The sequence below is a fragment of the Saccopteryx leptura genome, chromosome 3, assembly GCF_036850995.1.
Source record: "Saccopteryx leptura isolate mSacLep1 chromosome 3, mSacLep1_pri_phased_curated, whole genome shotgun sequence".
Classification (NCBI taxonomy): domain Eukaryota; kingdom Metazoa; phylum Chordata; class Mammalia; order Chiroptera; family Emballonuridae; genus Saccopteryx; species Saccopteryx leptura.
Window position 1 is genome coordinate 52,578,670 of NC_089505.1, and position 23,781 is coordinate 52,602,450.

The following is a 23,781-nucleotide window of genomic DNA, read 5'->3' on the forward strand; positions in this document are numbered from 1 at the left end:
AGATAAATTCCTATAAACATACAACCTACTGAGATTGAAACACGAAGAAATAGAAAATCTGAATAGATCAGTAATCAACCACCTTTCAACAACAAAAAAGTACAGGAACAGATGGCTTCACTGGTGAACTACACCAAACATTATATTAGCAAACCAAAATCAACAACGCATTAAAAGGATTATACACCATGATCAAGTGGGTTTTTCCCCTGGGAAGCAATGATAGTTTTGAATATATGCACACCAAAATGAAGGATAAAAAACATATTATCTCAATAGATGGAAAAAAACCAATAAAATTCAACATTCTTTCATGAAAAAAAGTCTCAACAAACTGAGTATAAAGGGAACATACCTATATGTGACGAGCCCACAGCTAATATACTCAACAGTGAAAAGTTGAAAACTTTTCCTCTAAGATCAGGAAAAAGACAAGGTTGTCCACTCTTACCATTTTTATTCAACCTAGTATTGGAAGTCCAAGCCAGAACAATTAGGCAAGAAAAAGAAATAAAAGGCATCTATATAAATAGAAAAAGAAGTAAAATTGTTTCTCTTTGTAGATGACATGATTATTTACAGAAAACCCTAAGCACTCCATCAATAAAACTGTTACAAGTAATAAATAAATTCAGTAAAGTTGCAGGATACAAAACCAATATACAAAAATCATCTGCATTTCTATACACTAACAGTGAATTACTGAAAAGAAAAATGAAAACAATCCCATTTAGAACAGTATAAAAAACAGTAAAATACCTAGGAAGAAATTTAACCAAGGCAGTGAAAGATCTATATGCTGAAAACTATAAAATATTGATGAAATAAAATGAAGACATAAACAAATAGATAGTCCATGTTCATAAATTAAAAGAATATTCTTAAAATGCCCATAATACCCAAAGTTATTTATAGATTCAAAGCAATTCCTATCAAAATTCCAATAATACTTTTTACAGAAATAGAATAATCCTTAAATCTGCACGAAACCACAAAAGACTCTAAAGAAATCTTGAGAAAGAACAAAGTTGGAGGAATCATGTGTCCTGATTTCAAACTATATTACAAAACCACAGTAATCAAAACAGTATGGTTCCGACATAAAAACAGACACACAGATCAAACAGAACAAAAAAGAGAGCCTAGAAATAAACCCATGTGAATACAGTCACTTAAATTTCAACAAAGGCGTCAAGAATATAATGGGAAAGGACAGTCTCTTCAATAAATAATGTTGGGAAAACTTGATATCTACATGCACAGGAATGAAACTGAACCCCTATTTTACATCAACTCAAAATAGATTAAAGACTTGAACATAAGATCTGAAACTGTAAAACTCCTAGAAGACAAGATAGGGGATAAGGTCCTTGATATTGGTATCAGCAATGATTTTTTGGATTCAGTATCTTCAGCAGGCAACAAAAGCAAAAATAAATAAGTGGGACTACCCTCCATGTAAAAAACTTCAGTACAGCAAAGAAAACCACCAATAAAATGAAAAGACAATCTAGAAAATGGGAGAAAATATTTGCAAACCAGTGCCTGACACAAGGTCAATTTTCAAAATATACAAATAATTCAAAAACCAGTAGCAAAATACAAAATAAAAACTAACCAACAACCCCCAACCAAAACCAAACCAACAACAAAAAAAACAATTAAAAAATGGGCAAAGGATCTGAATAGACACTTTTTCCACAGAAGACATAACTATCCAACAGGTACATGAAAATATGCTCCATATCACTAATCACCAGAAAAATGTAAATCAAAACCACAATATGACATCACCTTACATTTGTTAGGGTATTATCTAAAAGTTAAGAGATAACAAATGTTGGTGCAAGTGTGGAGAAAAAGGAACCCTTGTATACCAGTTGTGGAAATGTAAACCGGTACAGCCTCTATGGTAAACAATATCTCTTCTCTTTCACTGAAAAATAAAAAAGAAGGAAGACAGTATGGAGGTTCCTCAAGAAATTAAAAATAGAAACACTATATGATCCATCAATCCTACTTCTGGGTGTATACTAAAAGGAACTGAAATAATTATATCAAAGAGATATTTGGGCTGTTAGCTGTTTCTCAGCTAGCAGTCACTGGCCGGCTAATAAAGGCTCTTTAAATTTATAATCAATTTGGGCTCCGATCAATAATTACTCATGTTTGGTCCATAACACCTTAAGAAGTAAGAAAAAGCTCAAATAAACAACCTAACCATGCACCTAAAAGAACTAGAAAAAGAACAAATAAAGCCCAGAGGAAGTAGATGGAAGGAAATTATTAATAAAGATCAGAGTGGAAATATATAACATAGAGGCTAAAAAAAAAATACAAAAGATCAGTGAAACTAAGAGCTGGTTCTTTAAAAGGTAAACAAGATTGATGAACCTTTAACCAGACTCATCAAGAAAAAAAAAGACAGAAGACTCAACTTAATAAAATTAGAAATGAGCCTGACCAGGTGGTGACGCAGTGGATCAAGTGTCAGACTGGAACACAGAGGACCCAGTTTCAAAACCCCAAGGTCATGAACTTGAGCGTGGGTTCATCTGGTTTGAGCAAGGCTCACCAGCTTGAGCCCAAGGTTGCTGGCTTGAGCAAGGGCTCACTCAGTCTGCTGTAGCCCTCCCCCCTCCCCCATCAAGGCACATATGAGAAAGCAATCAATGAACAACTAAGATGCCACAACGAAGAACTGATACTTCTCATCTCTCTCTCTTCCTGTCTGTCTCTCCCTATCTGTCCATCTCTCTGTCTCTGTCACACACACACACACACACACACACACACACACACACACACACACACAAATTAGAAATGGAAGTGGAGAAATAACTGATAAAATGGCTACTCAGCCACTATCTTTCTTAAGAACAATGCAAGACTGCCTGACCAGGAGGTGGCGCAGTGAATAGAGTGTCGGACTGGGATGCGGAGGTCCCAGGTTCGAGACCCCGAGGTCGCTAGCTTGAGCGCAGGCTCATCTGACTTGAGCAAAAAAAGCTCACCAGCTTGGACCCAAGGTCGTTGGCTCAAGCAAAAAAACAAAAAAAGAGATATTTGTACTCCCACATTGAATGCAGCATTATTCACAACAGCCAAGGCAGGGAAACAACGTAAGTATCTGTCAACGGATAAAGAAACTGTGGAGCAGAATAACACGGTGACTACAGTTGATACTCTATTGTATAATTGTAATTTTTTTCTAAGAGCAGAACCTAAGTGTTCTCACCAAATAACAAAAGGTAAATATGTGAGGTAATAGACATGTTAATTAGCAGGAATCCTTTCACTTTAAATATATTATAGTTTTGTCAATTATACCTCAATAAAGCTGGATAAAAACCCTCCAGCAGGTCTTTCTGCATGGTTAAGAACTTCTCAGGGAAGAGAAGCTATGGAAGCAAAGGGCTGTGTGGATGACAGTGAACAGGCACCTATTCTCATAGGAAGGCTCCAATCCCAAGCGAGGATTCAGTTAAAATCTAAAGAATATCATTATTTATAATCAAATAGTATTACAAATCTTAGGAGTATTTCTTAAGCTCTGAGCAGAAAAAAAAAGCCGGCTAACTTCACCACTTAATTTAATCAAAAAGATTTTGCTGACCAATGCTCTAATTTAGAAAAGAGACCTAAGTATTCTTAAAGCCTTCTCAATTACCCAAATTGCCTGACAATGGTTAAGGGCCTGCTCAGCTCCCTGAGGCACTCAGTTTCAGAAGGAAACTACTGGCTGCAGTTCAAGGCTTCCATCTTCTTCTTCTTCTTTTTTTTCTTAGAGAGGCAGGAAGAGACATAGGGACAGGAACATGGAGCTTTCCTGTATGTGCCCTGACCAGGGATCGAACCAGCAACCTCTCAGAAGACTTCCACTCTTTTTATTTTTTTTTAGACTTTATTTATTCATTTGGGGGTGGGGGGAGGAGAGAGAGATAGAGATAGAGAAAGACAGAAAGGGGAAGAGCAGGAAGCATCAACTTCCATATGTGCCTTGACCAGGCAAGCCTCGAGTTTTGAACTGGTGATCTCAGCGTTCCAGGTCGACGCTTAATCCACTGCACCACCACAGGTCAGACAGCTTCCCACTTCTTAAAACAGAACAACTTTTGGGAGGTGGGAAAGCATTTTCCCTACAAGGCTGATGTAACCATGGTTGACCTGTGCTTCATAACTATGAAAACAGGCTGCGTTCCATTCAAACATTCATTTTAACAAGATTATGCATTTCTTTGGAAATAAATTATAAGACATGATCTATGGTACTCAGTGAAATTAGCTTTTAGTATTTGATGTTAGAAAAGTGTTCTATTTTTCTCTAGGAAAGCAAAATTCTACAAGCAAAACATTTGTTTCCTACCATGTGAACTGTGAGTGGCAGGACACAGGGAGAGGACATGGGGCACTTTCTGTACCCAGGAGTCATGATGCAGACTTTTGAAAATTAAGAGATTTTTTTCAATATTTTTTGGGAGTTGGTTCTGAGGCCAGGATCTTATGCTCAAACTCTAGCATAACCTTATACAGTAGTCTATACATTTGTGGCCCTCTCATCAATCATTTTGCAAAAAGGAATAAGATAGGTAATAAAGAATTAAGACTGCACTACTCAAACTTTCCACTACTGCCAGAAAAATGACTCAAAATACGTATCCTTTATCCAAAGACTATGAAAAGTAGCATGCTGAAGTTTCTATTTTCATATTACAGATACGTAAATAGTTAAAAACAGTTTGACTGACAGGCCAGAAATCAGAGCTGTGAAAATATTCAAATAGCTGCATATTATCAGGGTTTGTCTTTGGCCACAGATTTTTAAATTGCTTGCTTTATATAATCAGATATTCTATTGATAGAAACTCACCATTCCCAAACTCTGAGGCTCTTATCATCAGATGTGCTCACAAATCTCCTATTCTCATCAACAAAAACAATGGTATTGACAGCTCCCAAATGCCGATCATATTCCTGCACAATTTCTCCACTTCGAATGTCCCACTGGATAGCAAACGAGAAGAGGGAAAGACAGAAGTGGAGATTTATGAAAACAAACAAAGATCATAATTACGAAAAATGGAGAAAGAGATTTCCAACATCACGTTTTTATAAATTTACTGTTTTCTACTAGGAAGAGCATCAGTAGTTCCTAAAAGTAGCAAACATTAAACAAGTTAATAATATTCCTTATTCCATCCCCTAACATAACATAAAGCTCAAGAATCTTAATAAAAATACTGTGAAAAGACTTACTTGCACAATCTTTTTATCAGACATCCCAGCCACAAAGAGATTTTGCTTATCTTCATCAGGATTAAATTTGACACAATAGGGGACTTTTCGGTTTGTAAATCTTGATATACACTGTCCTAAAACCAAAGAACCAAGGTCAAATAGGCAAAATAAATTTGACCACTTAAAGATAACCCTAGGATTAAGATCTAAAGATTTACTTAATAAATTCTGAGGAAAGGCAGCCTGCTTGTTCTTTATTATAGACCACATTATTCCTTTTCACATATTTTTAATAATTAAAAATAATTTTGTCAAAAGTAAATCTGCATCACCAATTGCAGGCTTGATAAAGACGTCCAGAGCATTATGACGTGCAGCCAGAGTTGAGGATCACTGCTAAATGGCTATGGCATTACGGAGACCGTAGTATGAACCCAATCTGGCCACTTACTAGCTGAAAAAGTTACCTCTTTAAGCCTTAGTTTTCTCCTCTATAACAATAACTTATCTCATAGAGACATTTTAAGGACTGAATGAGATACTGAATACAGGCACTTAGCATAATGCCTGGCAAACATGAAGAGTTTGATAAATGTTAACTATTATCTTTACTCTTAAAATTCAGCAAGATGAAAGATGGTTCTTTAATTATATAAATTTACACCAGCCACAATATACTAAAGCAATTCATATGCCTGTGAATATATAAAACCAATTGGACCATGGAAATTTGGACCTATATTTTAATCAGTTTGGGCAGTTACATTTAATTCTGTCCATCAGATATTTACTGTGCTAACGTGCAAGGCCGTGTGCTACGTGATGTAGGGGAACAGAAAATCAATGAAACTGGAAGATTTCAAATGTCTTTGTCTATCATTATGTTTGCTTTATAAACTGTATTTGGTGGAAACAGTTTCACAGTGAAAGAGCTACTCATATAGCTGAGTACCAGCTCTACAAACAAATGCAACACAGGCTGACAGTCAATGACAAAAGAATCAGCAGGTAGAGAAAGTACCATTTTGCTACAGGAGATTACATACATGTTTCATTTAAAAATGCTAATTTATGAGAAAGTATTAGTATAAGTGAGCTCTTACCTGTCTCAGTGTCCCAGAGCTTAAGATATCTGTCATAAGCTGCACTGAGGAACTGTGTCCCTGCAGTATTAAAGCAGATGTCCCTAACAGCTTTACTGTGACCTGAAGGCAGAGACAAAAGAAATGTGAGGTGAAGTATCTTCTTTTTTTCCTTATTAAGTGAGAGGCAGGGAGGCAGAGACAGACTCCTGCATGTGCCTGGACCAGGATCCACCCAGCAAGCCTCAAAAGGGCAATGCTCTGCCCATCTGGCGCCACTGGTCCACTGCTCAGCAACGAGCTATTTTAGCGCTAAGGCAGAGGTCATAGAGCTGCCCTCAGAGCCTGGGGCCAATTTGCTCAAACCCAGCCATGGCTGCAGGAAGGAAAAAGAGAGAGAGACAAGGGGAAGGGGTGGGGAAGCAGACGGTCACTTCTATGTGCTCTGACTGGGAATCAAACCCAGGACTTCCACATGCTGGGCCAACGCTCAACTGCTGAGCTAACCAGCAAGGGCAGAAGTATCTTTTAAAACATCAACACCATAAGAAAAACAGCATTAAATAGTGTTTTCCAAGCCATGCTGTGAGCCAAAAATCACTGTAACCCCATCCCGATTTGCTGACTCAGAATAGCTTTCATGTGGGCTTGGGAATGTAGGAGGTGCACCCCCACACCCTAAAAAAAAGCTTCTCAGGTGACTCTAATGTATAACATTTACGTAAGAACCAAGAGGAAAGATCTATCATTTTTTTAGTCTGTCATGGCAAGCTCTTAATAGGTTATACATACAACTGATGACTAAACAGCTAAGAATTTAAGGAAATATACTAAGCCAATTATTGTAATGAAAGAGAAATGACTGGTGACATTTTGGAAGATTACTCACCAAGTTGGAAGTAAAAAGAGTGACCAAAACCTCAAGTGCATGAAAATTGCAGCCTGTGTTCAATAACTGCCTATTTGTGTGCTCACATTACCAAATTTCAGAGAAATAATTACGAATCTGAGACTAAACCTTTTTGAAAACAAATCTTAACTTCTATTTTGTTTAAAGATGGCATTTTAACAGTAATTAGTTTTAAGGTGTTTTGCTTGAAAATCAGTCTTACCAGACCAATTAATTCTTCTGACAGTTACAGGGACAAATAAAACGTGGCTAAATGAAAGCAGAACCTTTCATATTTTTTCCCACCCCAGCATGACCAAGATTGCCAAGTACAATTGTGCAAAATGTGCATGGCACAACTTGTCAACCATCCACAGCAGCCCTGACCCCCACCAGTGAACTCTGGGGAGCCACTATGTGTCACGGCAATCAGGTCATCTTTTCTACAGCAGGAGTCCCAGTCAGAGCTGCTACAGTCTTCCTAAGTAGGAAATTCTCAGTTTCCCACCGAAAAGCTGCCTGCCAGTGCAGGAGAGACAAGTGGGGACCAAAGCCACTACTTCTGCAGGAGATATTTTGTTCCCCTGCGTGCTGCTGAGAGCCTTCCCGTGAATTGTTCTTTAGGCTGCTACAACACCTTGGGCAGTATCTGCGCCGTGAGGCACTAAAATCTCCGGCACTGCAGAACACACTCCACTTCAATCTAAAAACAGAGCCACTAAGATTCACACAAAGTGTTTCAATGCAAAACAGTTAAATTTGGAAATGTAACTAGCCTTTACACAAAATCTGACAAAGACAATAAACTATTCTCTGCAAAAAAGGCTAGTCTGCCACAAGCTGTCCTCTCTTTGGTCCTGTTCTTTGCTTCCTGGAATTCTCTTAATCTCATCCTTTTTGACACATTAGATGCCAATTCCCAACCTCCCTTCAGTCCTTAACATATTGCTAGCTAATTGCTTTACTAGACATTTTCATTGCAAAACCCCAACGGCAGCTCAACTTCAATGAGTCCAAAACCTCAACATCTTCTTCTGTTCCCTGTCTTGGTAAATGACACCAGCATTTACCTTGGTATCATCTGGGACACATCCCAGATTCCTGCCGTATTCTTACCATTCACATTCAGTTATTAAATCTCACTGATTTTATCTCTTGATTAGTTCTTTCCTCTCTATCTATACCTCTGCTGCTGTAGTTCAGGCTCTAGCCAACTCTAATCTAGACTAATGAAGTAACCTTATAATTCATTTCCCTGCCTCCAGGCCTGCTCTATCAAAGCATCCTCCATATTGCCATTGTGATCTCTGTAAACTTCAAACCAGATCATGTTGCTTTCCTGAAAGAGCTGTTTAATGTCTGGCTTCTCAAAGCCCTCAGGATAGTCTAAACTCCTTATTAACGGTACCCACAGACCTCATACTCTATCCCTTCTGCTGCTTTTGCACCTTCATTTTCCTCACGTCATCCCACACCCTGGCAGTTCCGAAACATACCCAGTTCCCCCAAGGCAGCATGCTTTCTCATACCCCCTCTGCTGCTCACTCTTCCTAGCTCTCTTTCTTTGTCTACGTAGAGAGACCTACTCCCTCTTCAAGACTCAGCTCAAGACTATAAAGATTTTCATTCATATTCATGGAGTAAAGTTATAGTCAATGATTAAAAAAAAAGTTTAAGAAGTCTTTCCAAACACATTTATAGTCAGGGAGAAAAGAATTATTACCAATAAATGTTCGCAGACAGCGCCTATCTCCATAGACCTCCCACAGCTGGAAAAAAACAAACACAAATAATTATTAAATTCAATACTAGACTGATAAAATGACAACTTTTAATCAGTAACAACAGGCATGTGCTGGCTAAGTGTGTGCATATCTGTGTATGTACAGGGGACTTAACCAAAGGCATTATACATCATTAAATATATTGTTTGGTGCTTCTAGTCTGTGTTGCACCATTTGGACTCATGGACTCATTCTCATACACACACACTTTAAAACTAAACTCCCATAAAAAAATAGCTGTCTTTATGGATATTGCTAATACCCATAAATTATTTATAAATAATAAAATTTTAAAGGTTCAACTTTCCAAACCTCAAGAGAACTTTAGGGTTCACATTTATTGACCATCATAATGAACCACACACACACAAGAGATAAGAACTGCTGTTTTAGGTTTAAGATTTCTGTAAAGGCTTTCCTATACTCAGGTGAACACGCACTGGCAACTGAGTTTTTCCTACCACTCTCTCTACAGCTGAACACTGCCCGGAAGGTGAAGCAGCTTTCCAAAACCATAGAAAGTGGGAGGGGAGTCTGAGAGCTTGCCTGTTCCTTGGTGTCTACTAGCATTGAATTACATTATTTAATCGCTAGAAATGTGGTTTCTACAAGGTGTCTTCTCTACCTCATAAGGTTCTGAGGAACAAATGGACTCTTACATATATAAAAACCTCTACACAATCTATTGTTAATGATTAAACATTTATGTGCCTAAAGCCAAAGTGACTGATTACATTCTAATCATTTATCTAAGTTTACAAAAGAGCCTAGCCAACTGGACCACAGAGCCATATTTGAATCAACATGTTTGGAAGTAGTTCATAAATTGCTGCATTCACAGGGCCTAAAAGAAAATAATCAGTTTCTAATTGCCTAACAAACCCAAATTTATTTATAATTAACCACATTTAACCAAAGCACTAGCTTTGCTGCACTCGTACTGTCACTGAAAACTCACCTTAATTTTACAGTCCATGGAACAAGACAGCAATAAATGGCCAGAAAGAGGAAACAATCTGACGGCACTGACACCCTATAAAAAGGTATTATGGTTACCAATCAGAAGCATTCTAAAATCAGCTAAAATTAAACATAAGGAAAGCACAGTACATTTTTAAGCAACCCAATTTACTATTTTTATTCATTAGTATTCCAAGAACAGCCCTTATTGAAACAAAACTTCTAAAGATTTGTTTTTTGACCTTTAAAATTGACTACGAAGGGAATTTTCAGTCAATCAAGTTGCCAATGCCCCCACTCCTCTCCCGTCTTTCGTTCAGTACCTTTCTCTTTGCTAGGATCTGTAAATTGCTACTTGGAATAGCACAGTTGACAAGGATTACCAACATCAAAAGTTCTAAAGTACCCTGTCTCTTCATTAGTTTAAATATTATCATAGTTTATCAACCAGGGAACACCTAATCTTTGAAGGGTGATAACCTCACGAGCTAAAGTCCTGAGGCTTTGGTGCTAGTATGAACCCATTACTCACTGACTTGCTGCCCAAGAGGAAGCAAATTGAGGCAGGAACTTGGAGGGAAAGGCCACGGCTACCATAAGGGGAGAGGTCACTAAATCACAAATTCTTATGTCATGGCCACTCCAGATGGCCTTGAAGACTGTGACTGACATGTGTGGGTAGCTCCAAAGACTAACTTAGGTTTCTCTTCAATTTGACTTCCCTGCTCTATCTTGACTTCCCTCCATCTTTACCAAAAACAGTGAATGTTCTGCATCAATAGCTGAAACTTCAGATTGGCTTCCAAGTATACATTACAATAAACATAAACAACCGATTTGCTTACCTTTGTGTGTCCTGACCACACATGAATTTGTTTTTTGGGAAGGTAACACTTTTCAGGTGGCACAGTTGACCGCAGATTAACACCAACATCCTGAGGTATGTGAAGGTAGGACCTGCCTTGATAGTCATACATTTCTTTAACTGAAACAAAAAGGCAAAGAAAAACAATGGAAAAATATAAGCCAGAGCCAAGAAATCTATATCCTTATTCATAAGGATATTATTCCCCATTAAGGTTTAGGTAATAACACTTGGATGTTAAGACCAAGATTAGCTAAAATTAGGCTGCCTGAAATCATTGCTATTGTTTATAATTAGAGATAGCATTTTGGAACTTCTAAATATCCAGAGAATATAAGACCTCTAAATAAGATCTATACTTCTTTTACCCAGTTACAGATTTTAGTAATATATAAAAAAGACTTCACTGCAGTATGATTACAGAGAGGCAATAATTATAATACTAGGGCCTTGTTAGTCACTGGCAAAGAACCAGAAGCATTAAAACAGAGTAAGAAGGAAGATAAAACAAAAAATATCAGCTACCCTTTTCCCCTGCCTTCCTCTCTTATGCCCTTCTAGGTTCCTTTTCTATTCTCTTTTCTACTTTCAACACAGACTTTACAATAAAGTCTCTGTGGGAATGAAAAGACATAGTGTATATACAGCACTTAGTAGCATGCCTGGAGCAGGCACTAAATAAACGTTGGCTGTTATTGTTATTATGGCTGCAGCACCACAGCGCTAAATGGACTCCTAGGAGATAAAAACTGGAGCCTGAGAAACCAAATATGGCTTTATCAAACCTAAATATTTCATATGTGATATAACATTAGAATAATTAATACTATTAGTATTGAATTCTTAACAGTTTCAGAAAATCATTACATAATTTTCAAAATATAACAAATTATTAATGAACCAGGCACATTTGAGAATATTTACAACTTATTTTGTTGTATATGCATTCTCTTCCCCAAACCAAAATGAGTATGAGAGTCTTAATCTCTAATCTATTCACATGAAAACAAAGTTTATTCTTTTAAAGTATAATTTAGTGACTGTAAGGAGATCTGGAGAATATCTGATGTAGATTAAAAACAAAAGATGAAAATGACTGGGGCACTATTGACACACCAAAGAAAGTCAACTTTATCTTAGGAAATGACATGTGGACCATTCAGATTTCTTCTCTATCATTTTTATACTCATTAGCACTAAAAATATTATCTGTAGCTATCAATAATCATGCTATCACCTCTCATCTATTAAAACATAAAAGAATTTGTTGTAATTTCTTTGGAATACAAATTATCCGATATAATTCTTAATATAATGAATTGCAGCAGCTGATTAATAAGGGCAATGGATATTATATCAACAGAACAGAGTAAATATCTGAAAGTTTATCATAAAAATGAAACTGCAAAGAAATATATTACCATGTAAGATTGTCTTTTCCTCCCCAGGTTTCTCGTCTTCCAGTTTGCCTTTTTTCTGCCTCTTTGCCGTGATTTCATCTAATTCTCTTTGTTCTTCCTAAGGAAAGGAAGAAGTGAACTTTAAAAATAGATGTTCCAGAACCCCATCATGGCCAAAGCTGGTTATACATTCTTTATGAGGTCTACTTTTTGTTGAAGGAATAGCTTTAAGAATGCCTCCCAGGATAACAATCCCAACTCTTTGACAGTTTACAAAATGACATTAAACACATAATGGGTACTAATTAATAATTTTAAACCAATTTTATAGAAAACTCATCCTTCTGGAACACCTAGAAATAAATTTAACATATTATGTTAATTATGTAAGTGAAAGGACAAGAAAATCAGACAGTCAGTACCAGAAAAAAAGTTGAATTTTATTACACAACGTTGTTCTTCAGTAAAAAGCTTTTACATGATCCTAAGAATATAAGCAATGACAACAGATTTGTGACACAGCTTTTATGGAAGAAGCAGAGGAACGAAGGAGGGGGTAAGTAGAAAATCTTTACAATAAGTCAACAGATGATGTCTAAAATAAACATTAGTATATGTATATTATTAAGATATAATACATCAATAAAGTACAATAATATGTATGTTATTGGATGTAAGACGGAGCAAGAATACAAACTTCATGAGATAAATATAAACTTTAGGAGGTGTGGAGGGACAGGTAGGGGTTTATAGCTTTACTTTAGAATTAACAAAAACCTGTATATAAATATATAGATATATTACCTTCTTGTTAAAAATTTTAAATAAATTAATAAATAAATAAAACCCACATCGATTCTAAAATCATAGAAAGGCTGATTCTTTAGCTAGTACCTGAATATCTGGTATCACAAGAGCAGCTACCATGGCAGCTTAATAGCATTATAAAAGTGATTTTTTACTAAAAATTGTTCAATAGTAAATTATACTAAAAAAGTATGGAAGAAAATAAATCACAAAAAATATAAGTAAAAATATTATAAAGAAAATCAAAGAAATTTTACTGTATTTGCTTAATTAACCAAGGCAGGGAGAAATTTTGATGAGTCATTTGGATCTCTAAGGAAATCTCACATTTATTTATCTTTTTGACAGAGACAGACAGGGAGAGGGACAGATAGGACTGGAGAGAGATGAGAAGCATCAATTCTTTGTTGCAGCACCTTAATTGTTCACTGACTGCTTTCTCATATGTGCCTTGACCAGGGAGCTACAGGAGAGCGAGCAACCTTGAGCTCAAGCCAGTGACCTCTGGGCCTCAAGCCAGCGACCCCACGCTCAAGCTGGATGAGCACATGCTCAAGCCGGTGACCTCAGGGTTTCAAACCTGGGTTCTCCGCGTCCCAGTCCAATGCTCTATCCACTGCGCAACCGCCTGGTCAGGCTTACGTTTATTAATATAGGCATCCTTCATACAGATATAGTGTACTCCTGGATTGACAAAGAAAAACATCAAAACTTACTTCTGAAGGTTTGGCTACATCTTTTTCATCCACATATTTTGCCCATGGTCCCAAGAAACCATCAATATTAGATGCATCATTTTCTTTGAACTTTTTCCTCTTTTCTGTTTTCTTCTGCCCAGTTTCAAACACAGTTAAACCTACATTAAAAATAACAGACATCACAAGTATAGAATTTTTAAAGAAATATATATACAATATATTACTTTATAGTGTCATGTCACCAAAAATCTATTAAAAAACACAAAATAAAATTTATATTAATATGTCAGATATACCAACTCATATTATAAAAAAAAAGGATTCAAGGTTCTGGGCAAAGAGAACTTTTCTACCACTGTAATATTTTGCAAATTCTAATATATGTAAAGAAAAGGTCAGCTATGTAATCCTATAATAGTGTACAATCCTTTTAATGACTCATATACATATCAATGAATTATACCATTTTGGAAGAAAATCAGCAATTTCATATTGCTAAACAGTAATAAAGCTACCTATAAAAGCAAGAATACACTAAAATTTATTATTTAAAAACTTAATTAGATTAAATTACATTAGTTAATAACTGTTTACTTGTAATGCAACAACATAAATTAATGTTTCTTAAGAATTTGGTATCTTTTAAGTGATCTCAATGCAAACTTGACCTTTAATATAATAAATCTTAACAGTAAGAGGGCAAAGAGGAAACAGGATGCTTCTAGCTTTGAATTTGATCAGGAGAAGGTGAAATACTATGTGTAGTTGTTAAATTGGAAAAAGAAAGGTTTATGGGAGACATGATCACAAACTGTTAACTGAGAATCTAGCTATATAAATATGTGGCCTGCAGAGGTCTAACTTAAAGAAAAAAGCTTATCTATATTAATTCAAATCAGTTTCCTTTAGGCTGTGTGTTACAACAGAATCTTGTTAAAACTACATTTTAACAATAATCTAGCTTATATACCAAGGACAGCTTGATCATACAGGGTCTGTAGCTACTAAGTGTTTTTGTGCAAATAGCATTTTTTTTTGGTATTTTTTGTATTTTTCTGAAGCTAGAAACGGGGAGAGACAGTCAGACAGACTCCCGCATGCGCCCGACCGGGATCCACCCGGCACGCCCACCAGGGGGTGACGCTCTGCCTCTCCGGCGCGTCGCTCTATTGCGACCAGAGCTACTCCAGCGCCTGGGGCAGAGGCCGAGGAGCCATCCCCAGCGCCCGGGCCATCCTTGCTCCAATGGAGCCTCGTTGCGGGAGGGGAAGAGAGAGACAGAGAGGAAGGAGGGGGAGGGGTGGAGAAGCAGACGGGTGCTTCTCCTGTGTGCCCTGGCCGGAATCGAACCCGGGACTTCTGCACGCCAGGCCGATGCTCTACCACTGAGCCAACCAGCCAGGGCCTAGCATATTGTTTTAATGAGTATTTTATGGAAAAGATTCCAATGGGCTGATGACCTTTGTTTAAGTTAGTATTTAGAATATGACACTTTGCCTCATAACAACAAACACAAAATATGAATACAAACATGTATTTTAAAACACATTTAAAATCTCAACATTCAAAGCACCCCTTCAAAGACAATCTCCACAGACATGTACAATGAAATTTTTTCTGTTAAAATTTTGTAGCTTGACAATAGTGTTGATAAATAAACTGCTAAGATCAGCTATACATTAATTATAATTTACTGAATTATTTTTATGGGGTTGGCAATGTGTCAAGTACTCATAATTCCTCAATATAGGTACAACTATCTTCCTTAAAAGGAGGCAAAAGCAAGCTCTAAAAGTGTAATAGTTCTAAATTGCAATACTATTGTCTCAACTTAAAAAAAATCAAGAGCTAAATAAAATACTAGTTTTATAAGTGTCTAAAGTCAATCTGCAAGACAGGTATATATAATTTCAAATCAATTACCTTGATTTTTTTCAGCTTCCTCTACAGAACCAATATACTTAGTAGTCACTTGATTATCTAATGAAGGGTCCAACGCATAACCTGAAAGGAAAAAAGTACAAATTACTGACTCCATTTTTGCCATTTCTTTTAAATTCTATACAAATATAGTCATTTCACATTTTCTTTCCCAAATGATGAAAATAAACTCTTTAACTTAGGACCAATCTTTCTTTCCTGAACTATTCAGGACAATTAACCCAAATCTCAGGCTGGATCATGAATTACTTCAGCAGAATAGGAAGTACCTGATAGGATGAAGGTAGCCCACTGACATTATAACTGCATTATTATTAAAGCCCTGGCTGAGCAGTTCAGTTGGTTGGAGCATAATCACAATATGCCAAAGTTACAGGTTCAATTCCCGGTTAAGGCACATATAAGCAGCGACCAACAAATGCATAAATAAGTGGAACAACAAATCAATGTTTCTCTCTGTCTCCTTTTGTCTCTCAATAAAATAGATCCTTCCCGGTCAAAATATCCAACTGTATAGTCTTAAATTTTAGAGGAGCTTGGAAATATACATTCAGAAATATAGAAACTCTTTTTCCTTTTGGCAACAGATAATACATGGCTTAGTTTATCAAATTACATAAACTATTAAATAATTAAAAAATAGGATAAGAACAATTACACAAAATCTTGCTATTATTTTGAAAATTCCATTTTCAGTAAAGAAAGTCTGCCCTCCAAGTTTTAAAATAATATATTTCTACTTCATAAATCATTACTTATTTCCTTAGTAAGAGAAGTAAGGATATCAACTAGCATATATGAATACACTTCTTCAACTAGAGATAGAGTATGTGGCTACATATAAACATGGTCTTCAGGGGCTTACAGGGCCATAAGGAAAAAAAAGTCTATATTACCTTCAAATCAGGTTCTTCTCAAGTGGGAGGTGCTAGTATAATAAATGTTTGGTAAGATCAGTTTTAATAACAATCTAGTATATTCATAAAAGAGAGCTAGATCATTAATCAGTCTATGGCTTGCTTACAACCTATGTGAACAACCACGAATACATAATAGTACTACCCTATTTTTTAAGGCACATCTCAGTGTAAATAGTTAACATTTTAATTTCCCAGCTAAAGATTAAAAGGAAGGTCTTGGGAAGCAAAAGATTTGTCATCAAACAAACATTTCAAACAAGCTAAGGATGTAAGTGCCCAACTCACCCTCGGGAGGGATATGCTTAGTATAGAATCAACTACCTGTTTAGCTAATTTGCATGTAGTTTTTTTGTTAGGTGGAGCTTGATGGCAGAAAAGCAGCTTCAAAATAGAATCTGTGAGATCACAGGTTTAAAGCCCATAAGTTATTTTATATTTCATCTCTCTTCTGTAAATGATATATTTTTAAAAATGAGACTAGAAAAGGCTTAAATAAATTTAAACATACCCTAAGTTAAAAAATCCCTATCTCAATGATAAAGACATATCTAGAATTTAATTAATTGTCTTGAAGGAAACTGATGTTTATATAAGCAGTACTGCACTATATGTTTGGCAGGATGAAGGCGGTAACAGAGAGGAAAGGGAGAGCCCTGGCCCTTCCCGTGTCAACTGTGCAAGCGCCAATCCCCAACTCCTCCGGCCAGTCTTGTTTCTGAGAAAAGGAACTTACGCTCTTCTCCCTTTCCATCCTCTGCGGTAAAATCTTTACTGCTATTATTACCATTACCACTACTGCCTCCCACCCCAGGTAATTAGTGGGTAACAGTATTTTTCCTTTACAAATAAGAGAAGTTAAATATTTAGCTACATGTCCTACTGGAAGCCAGTTAGTGAGAGAACAAGGTAACACTACAGAATTTCAGTCCAATTTGTTTTCTACTATCTATCCTATGTCCCAAATAAATAAATATATTTGTATTTTAGTTATGAAATACTCTCTTCTATCTTTCTGATGTTTATTTTTCATTTTATCTTCTTAATGGAGTTAGTGTCTACTTTTTTCATTTGTAGTCTTATTTGAAATGGCTATCAATTTTATATATTATTTATCCCTAAGATTACTAATACTAATATCCCAATAGGTAAACGAGAAGAGACTATAAACAATTTGCATAAGAATGGTCACAAATACAGGCATACCTCAAAGATATTGCAGGTTCAATTCCAGACATCGCAATAAAGGAGTATTGTGAAAAAGTGAGTCATAATCTTTTTGCTGGTGGAGAGTCTTGTCTTTAATTTGTAAAAAACACAACATCTGTGAAGCGCAATAAAGCAAAAAGCGCAGTAAAATGAGGTATGCCTATATGTGGGAAAACATTCAACCTTACTAAAAGAATAGAATTTTAACAAAGAGATATAATATTTTGTTTTTCAAATAAACAAGAAAAACAATCATATGGATCTTGGGTAATCAGAAATACAACTCTTGGACATGGTGGTGGCAGTACAAGATGGAAGAATTCTTTTGGAAAGGAATTTGACAATATATAACAAAAGCTTTTTTTTAATTTTTTTTATTTATTTATTCATTTTTTAGAGAGGAGAGGGAGAGAGAGAGAGAGAGAGAGAGAGAGAGAGGAGAGACAGAGAGAGAGAAGGGGGGAGGAGCTGGAAGCATCAACTCCCATATGTGCCTTGACCAGGCAAGCCCAGGGTTTCAAACCAGCAACCTCAGCATTTCCAGGTCGACGCTTTATCCACTGCGCCACCACAGGTCAGGAATAACAAAAGCTTTTAAAAAAAAACTTATATTCTTAGACCTACCTCTGAGCATTCTCTTAAGAAAATGAGAAAAACTAATAAAGTTTTATGCACAAAGATATTCACCATCACATTTAAAAATGATTTTACTGCAATTTAATATACATATCACCATATTTTTAACAGTGAAAACTGGAACCAACTTGAAATCTAAATGATAGAAGAAATTTTTATATAAATGATATCTTCATTCAGTAGAATTTTTTTTTTTTTGACTGAGACAGCAAGGGATTCAGAGAGAGGGACAGACAGACAGGAAGGGAGAGAGAAGCATCAGTTCTTTGTTGCGGCTCCTTAGTTGTTCATTGTGTTCTCATATGTGCCTTGACTGGGAGGCTACAGCAGAGTGACCTTGGGCTCAAGCCAGCGACCTTGGGCTTCAGGCCAGCGACCTTTCAGCTCAAGCTAGTGACCATGGGGTTATGCCTATGATCCCATGCTCAAGCCAGTGACCCCCTGTTCAAGCTGGTGAGCCCATGCTCAAGCCGGATGAGCCCACACTCAAGCCAGCGACGTCAGGGGTTTCAAACCTGGGTCCTTTGTGTCCCAGTCCGACACACTATCCACTGTGCCACTACCTGGTCAGGTGAACATTTTAATTTTTAATTTATTGATTTTAGAGAGAGAGAAACATTGATTTGTTGTTCCACTTATTTATGCATTCATCAGTTGATTCTTATATATGCCCTGACCAGGGATCAAACCCACAACCTTGGTGTATCGGGAAAATGCTCTAACCACCTGAGCTAATGAGCCAGGGCCGTAAACTACAGACAGGAAGGGAGATGAGAAGCATCAACTCATAGTTGCAGCACTTTGGCTGTTCACTGATTGTTTTCTCATACATGCCTTGACTGGGAGGCTCCAGCTAAGCCAGTGACCCCTTGCTCAAGCCAGCAACCTTGGGCTCAAGCCAGTGACCTTTGGGCTCAAACCAGCGACCCCACTCTCAAGCCAGGTGAGCCTGCGCTCAAGCTGGATGAGCCTGTGCTCAAGCTGCTGACCTCAAGGTTTCGAACCTGGGTCTTCAGCATCTCAATAGGTCCATGCTCTATCCACTGCGCCACCAATTGGTCAGGCCATAGAATTTTTTTCTTTAATTAAAGTGAGAGGTGGGGAGATAGAGAGACACACTCCTGCATACACCCCAACGAGGATCCATCTGGCAACGCCCATCTGGGGCCAATGCTCTGTTCATCTGGACTGATGCTTGATGTATGCCACCAAGCTATTTTTAACACCTGAAGCAGAGGCTCCATGGAGCCATCCTCAGCACCCAGGGCCAACGTGCTTCAATCAGTCAAGCCGTGGCTGCAGGAGGGAAATAGAGCGGAGAAAAGGAGGAGGGGGAGGGGAGGAGAAGCAGATGGGTGCTTCCTCTGTGCCCTGACCGGGAATAGAACCTGGGACTTCCACACGTCGGGATGATGCTTTATTGCTGCTGAGCCAAATGGCCATGGCCAGCCATAGAGTATTTTTAAAAAATCATTTAAAAAGGTTAATAAGAATTTCTAATACTGAAATTACAAAGAGTTTCTAATACTGAAATTAAAAATTAAAAGTAATATTAAAATTAGTAACAGCAATGGTGAAACTAAAGGTGTTTATTTTAAATTCTATTCTCCACTTCCATAGACTAGTGTAGAGAAAATTCTGGGTGAAGAGAAGAGTCCCCACTTCAGAAACCCCACGTAAGATAAGCAAGGAAGCAGGCCAGGAACCCCCCCAAAAGAAAGGAAAACAGCATAAATGAATCACACAAACCACAGAGAGACTGAGAAATGAGGGTAAATACCATAAACAGAAGCCAAAAGCAAAATTATGAAATGGGATGACACAGCGAATGAGATTATCTTCACTGATAAGGACTCTACAGGTGGGTTCTGTGGTAAGTTAAATGTACTGTACAATATAATCTTCCAGAAATCATATACTCAGATTATAACATTGCCATGACTATTTAAAAAAGGGAAAAAAGTAGGACTGCTGCTTGTTCCATACCCCAGCACAATTATAGCGTGATCAATATAAGACTGAGGTAAAAGTGAATTCATGTGCCATTTCCTTTATGCCTTGTTGATAACGCCAGTACCAGACAGGAGGTGTGCTCCTTGGTACTTTGCAAATGAGAGAAGGTACCAAAGTTCTCACATCCTTACATGCCATGTGTAAGAGTGAGAGAAAACTTCCTCCCACTATCTGAAAGGAATTGGTATCTGAAGTTCGACAAGAACTTTTGATGAGAAAAATTATATGACTTTGAAATCAATAGAAGCTATACTTACTTAATACTTGGGGGTAAAAAAACAACAACTGCTAAACCTAGGATTGATTAACTAGTTTATTTATTTAACTTCAAACAAACTGCTCTCAGTTCTAACATTATCCTAAGGAAGTCAAAAGATAATTTTCTTAGTTTTGCCACTGCTACTCCCTTTATTCCAGGCTGCCTAATATAGGACAGTCACATTAATTTTTTTGTCTTCAATTCATTAAATAGTTCAACCTGTGTCCTAGCCCACTTCCTCTTAATGGGGGGCAAAAAACACTAGCTATAAAAAAAAAGGCTATCTCTGAAACCAGGTCTAAAGCCAACTGAGTACTTCAAATGCTTACTTTTTTATAAGATAATTTAAGAAAGAAAGTAGGCATCACTATCAGCTTAAGCTTAATTGAACTTTATTTCCTGTTTTTTCTTTTTCTTCCTTTTATCTGAGAGAGGGTGAAACAGAGGGAGAGAAACAGAAAGAGAGATGAGAAGCATCTACGTGTAGTTGTGTCATTTTAGTTGTTCAGTGATTGCTTTTCATATGTGCCGGGAGTTGGGGATGTAGACCACAATGCTGAGACATTTTAATAAAGTGGTATTATAAGTACACTTTTTTTCTTTCTTTTAAATGTCTAAAATTTGTTTATTACTTTTTAATGAAAGTAACTGTTATTAAAAAAGCATCCCTGGCCCTGGCCGATTTGCTCAGTGGTTGAGCGTCAGCCTAGTGTGCGGATGTCCCAGGTTCAATTCCCAGTCAGGGCACAAAGAAGCACCCATTTGCATCTCCACTGCCATCCCCTTACCCCACTTCTCTCTCTCTCTATCTCTCTCTCCTCTTCCTGCAGCCATGGCTCAACTGGAGTGAGTTGGCCCTGGGCATTAAGGATGGCTCCATGGCCTCAGCCTCAGGTGCTAAAAAAAGCTCAGTTGCTGAGCAACAGAGCAATATCCTAGAGGGTAGAGCATCGAGACCCCAGTGGGCTCGCCAGGTGGATTCCAGCCCGGGTGCATGTAGGAGTCTGTCTTGCCTCCCTTCTTCTCACCAAATTAAAAAAAAAGAAAAAGCATCCCTGAGAACATAATATTGTTTAACTTTTTTGGTCCTATCTTATATAATGGAAGTTAATGGTAGGTAGAACATAAAAATTTATTTAGAAAAAAATTCCACCATAAGAAATAAAAAGAGGAGTTATTAGAACTCTTAACTGCAAAGAAAAGTTTTTAGAAAGAGACAATAGTGCTGATATCTAAAATGTGATTATTAAATCTATTGTAAACAATATTTACTTTTCTTTTTCAGTTACTTTTTTGGGAAATATCAACACAAGTAATCCATAAAGAAGGTTATAACTACAACACACATAAATATTCTCATTTACTTTGCTCACCCACTCCCCACAAAAAAGCTGTTAAAAGGTGATCGCCTGACCAGGCGGTGGCGCAGTGGATAGAGTGTCCGACTGGGATGTGAAAGGACCCAGTTTCGAGATCCCAAGGTAGCCAGCTTGAGTGCGGGCTCATCTGGCTTGAGCAAAAAGCTCACCAGCTTGGACCCACAATCACTGGCTAGAGCAAGGGGTTACTTGGTCTGCTGAAGGCCCGCGGTCAAGGCACATGAGAAATCAATCAATGAACAACTAAGGTGTCGCAACGAAAAACTGATGATTGATGATTCTCATCTCTCTGTGTTCTTGTCTGTCCCTATCTATCCCTCTCTCTGACTCTCTCTCTGTCCCTGTAAAAAAACAAAAACAAAACAAAACAAAAAACAGAAGGTGATTAGTGTGCCTTTCAAACCATAATCTAGATGTAGATTATGAAAGAGAAAGGAAAGGCACCACCAAAAATGGCCAAATCTGATATATGTGACCAGAACTTATGATTTGTGGAACTCTGAACAAGGACATTATTAAGACTGTCTTCTTTTAGAGAGGATTCTCAGCCCTATGTGTGCACATGAATGTTCATATATCCTGCCATACATAGAATGTAATTATCTTACACAATAAATTTCTGGCTATTCTATTTCCTGATGCCTCTTAGTAATCAATAGGAAACTTTTCAGTGATAAGCTCTGAAAAACAGAATAAGGTTAACTAGCATATTAAATAAAAAATGTAACCTCTTAATTTATCCTATCATTTACTAACTTCAATGGCAATCTGCATGTAAGGGACATTCAAAATCAAATACAACAGAGAATATTCTGTGTTTAAGATCAGAGAATATTTCTAGTACTCAGAAATCATAGCAGATTTAGAATGACAGTTGAAAATACTAGTTTACCTTTTCATTTGTATATTTATATATGTGTGTAAGAAAATACAATACCTCTTTTGAAGGAATAGAGATTAATAAATTTAAAAAGCTAGAGGATAAGATAGAACCTTCTCTCTCAGATAGACACACATCACTTCTAATAAAATCAGACTTGAAACTAAGTCTTAATCACCTTACCATATGTGGCAAAAGTTCTTCTTTGCTGTTCAAACATAAAATCATTGATATGAGCTGGTTCAGCGTATCCAGAAAGCATATTTCTAGGGGCAGCCATTTGCTGTGTCCTAAAGGGATTTTCTGGTCCAAACTGTAGTGTTATAAAACAAAAACAAAAATTTAAATTCTAAATGTATAAAGCTAGAATTACTAGAATAATATATAATGTATAATATATATTTTCAACTCTAAATCATCATGTGATGATTAACCTATTTGGGAACAGGTTCACCTCACTTAGTTCAGTGTTACTGGGAGATGGTTTATTAGGGCTGTCTGTCAATCCTAGGACAAAAGGAGAGACACCTAGCTCACTCAAATCTACATGTGGTTATTAAAAGATTTTTTAAATTAATTTTTAGAGAGACAGAGAAAGGAAGGAAGAAGGACAGAGAGAGAAGAATTCATTTGTTGTTCCACTTTATGTGTTCACTGGCCGCTACCTGTATGTGCCCTGACTGGGGATTAAACCCTCAACCTTGGTGTTTTGGGACAGTGCTCTAACCCACTGAATTAACTAGCCAGGGCTTTATTTAAATTGAAATAAAAAAAATAAGATAGAGACTTAGAATTCTCAATACTTAACTATAGTGCCTGGGATA

General features: G+C 37.0%; 1 protein-coding gene across 1 annotated transcript in view; it reads right to left on the bottom strand.

Annotated features, from left to right (window-relative positions):
- The window catches only part of CDC40 (cell division cycle 40), a 57,962-nt gene that overhangs the window by 12,404 nt on the left and 21,777 nt on the right, over nt 1–23,781 (bottom strand). The window contains exons 3-12 of the mRNA XM_066373476.1: nt 23,141–23,270; nt 15,647–15,727; nt 13,742–13,881; nt 12,240–12,336; nt 10,799–10,938; nt 9,952–10,026; nt 8,933–8,978; nt 6,342–6,443; nt 5,257–5,372; nt 4,871–5,004 (exon numbers count right to left, since the gene is read on the bottom strand). Coding sequence (XP_066229573.1) covers nt 4,871–5,004; nt 5,257–5,372; nt 6,342–6,443; nt 8,933–8,978; nt 9,952–10,026; nt 10,799–10,938; nt 12,240–12,336; nt 13,742–13,881; nt 15,647–15,727; nt 23,141–23,270 — 1,061 coding nt within the window. The remainder of the gene's footprint in view (nt 1–4,870; nt 5,005–5,256; nt 5,373–6,341; nt 6,444–8,932; nt 8,979–9,951; nt 10,027–10,798; nt 10,939–12,239; nt 12,337–13,741; nt 13,882–15,646; nt 15,728–23,140; nt 23,271–23,781) is intronic.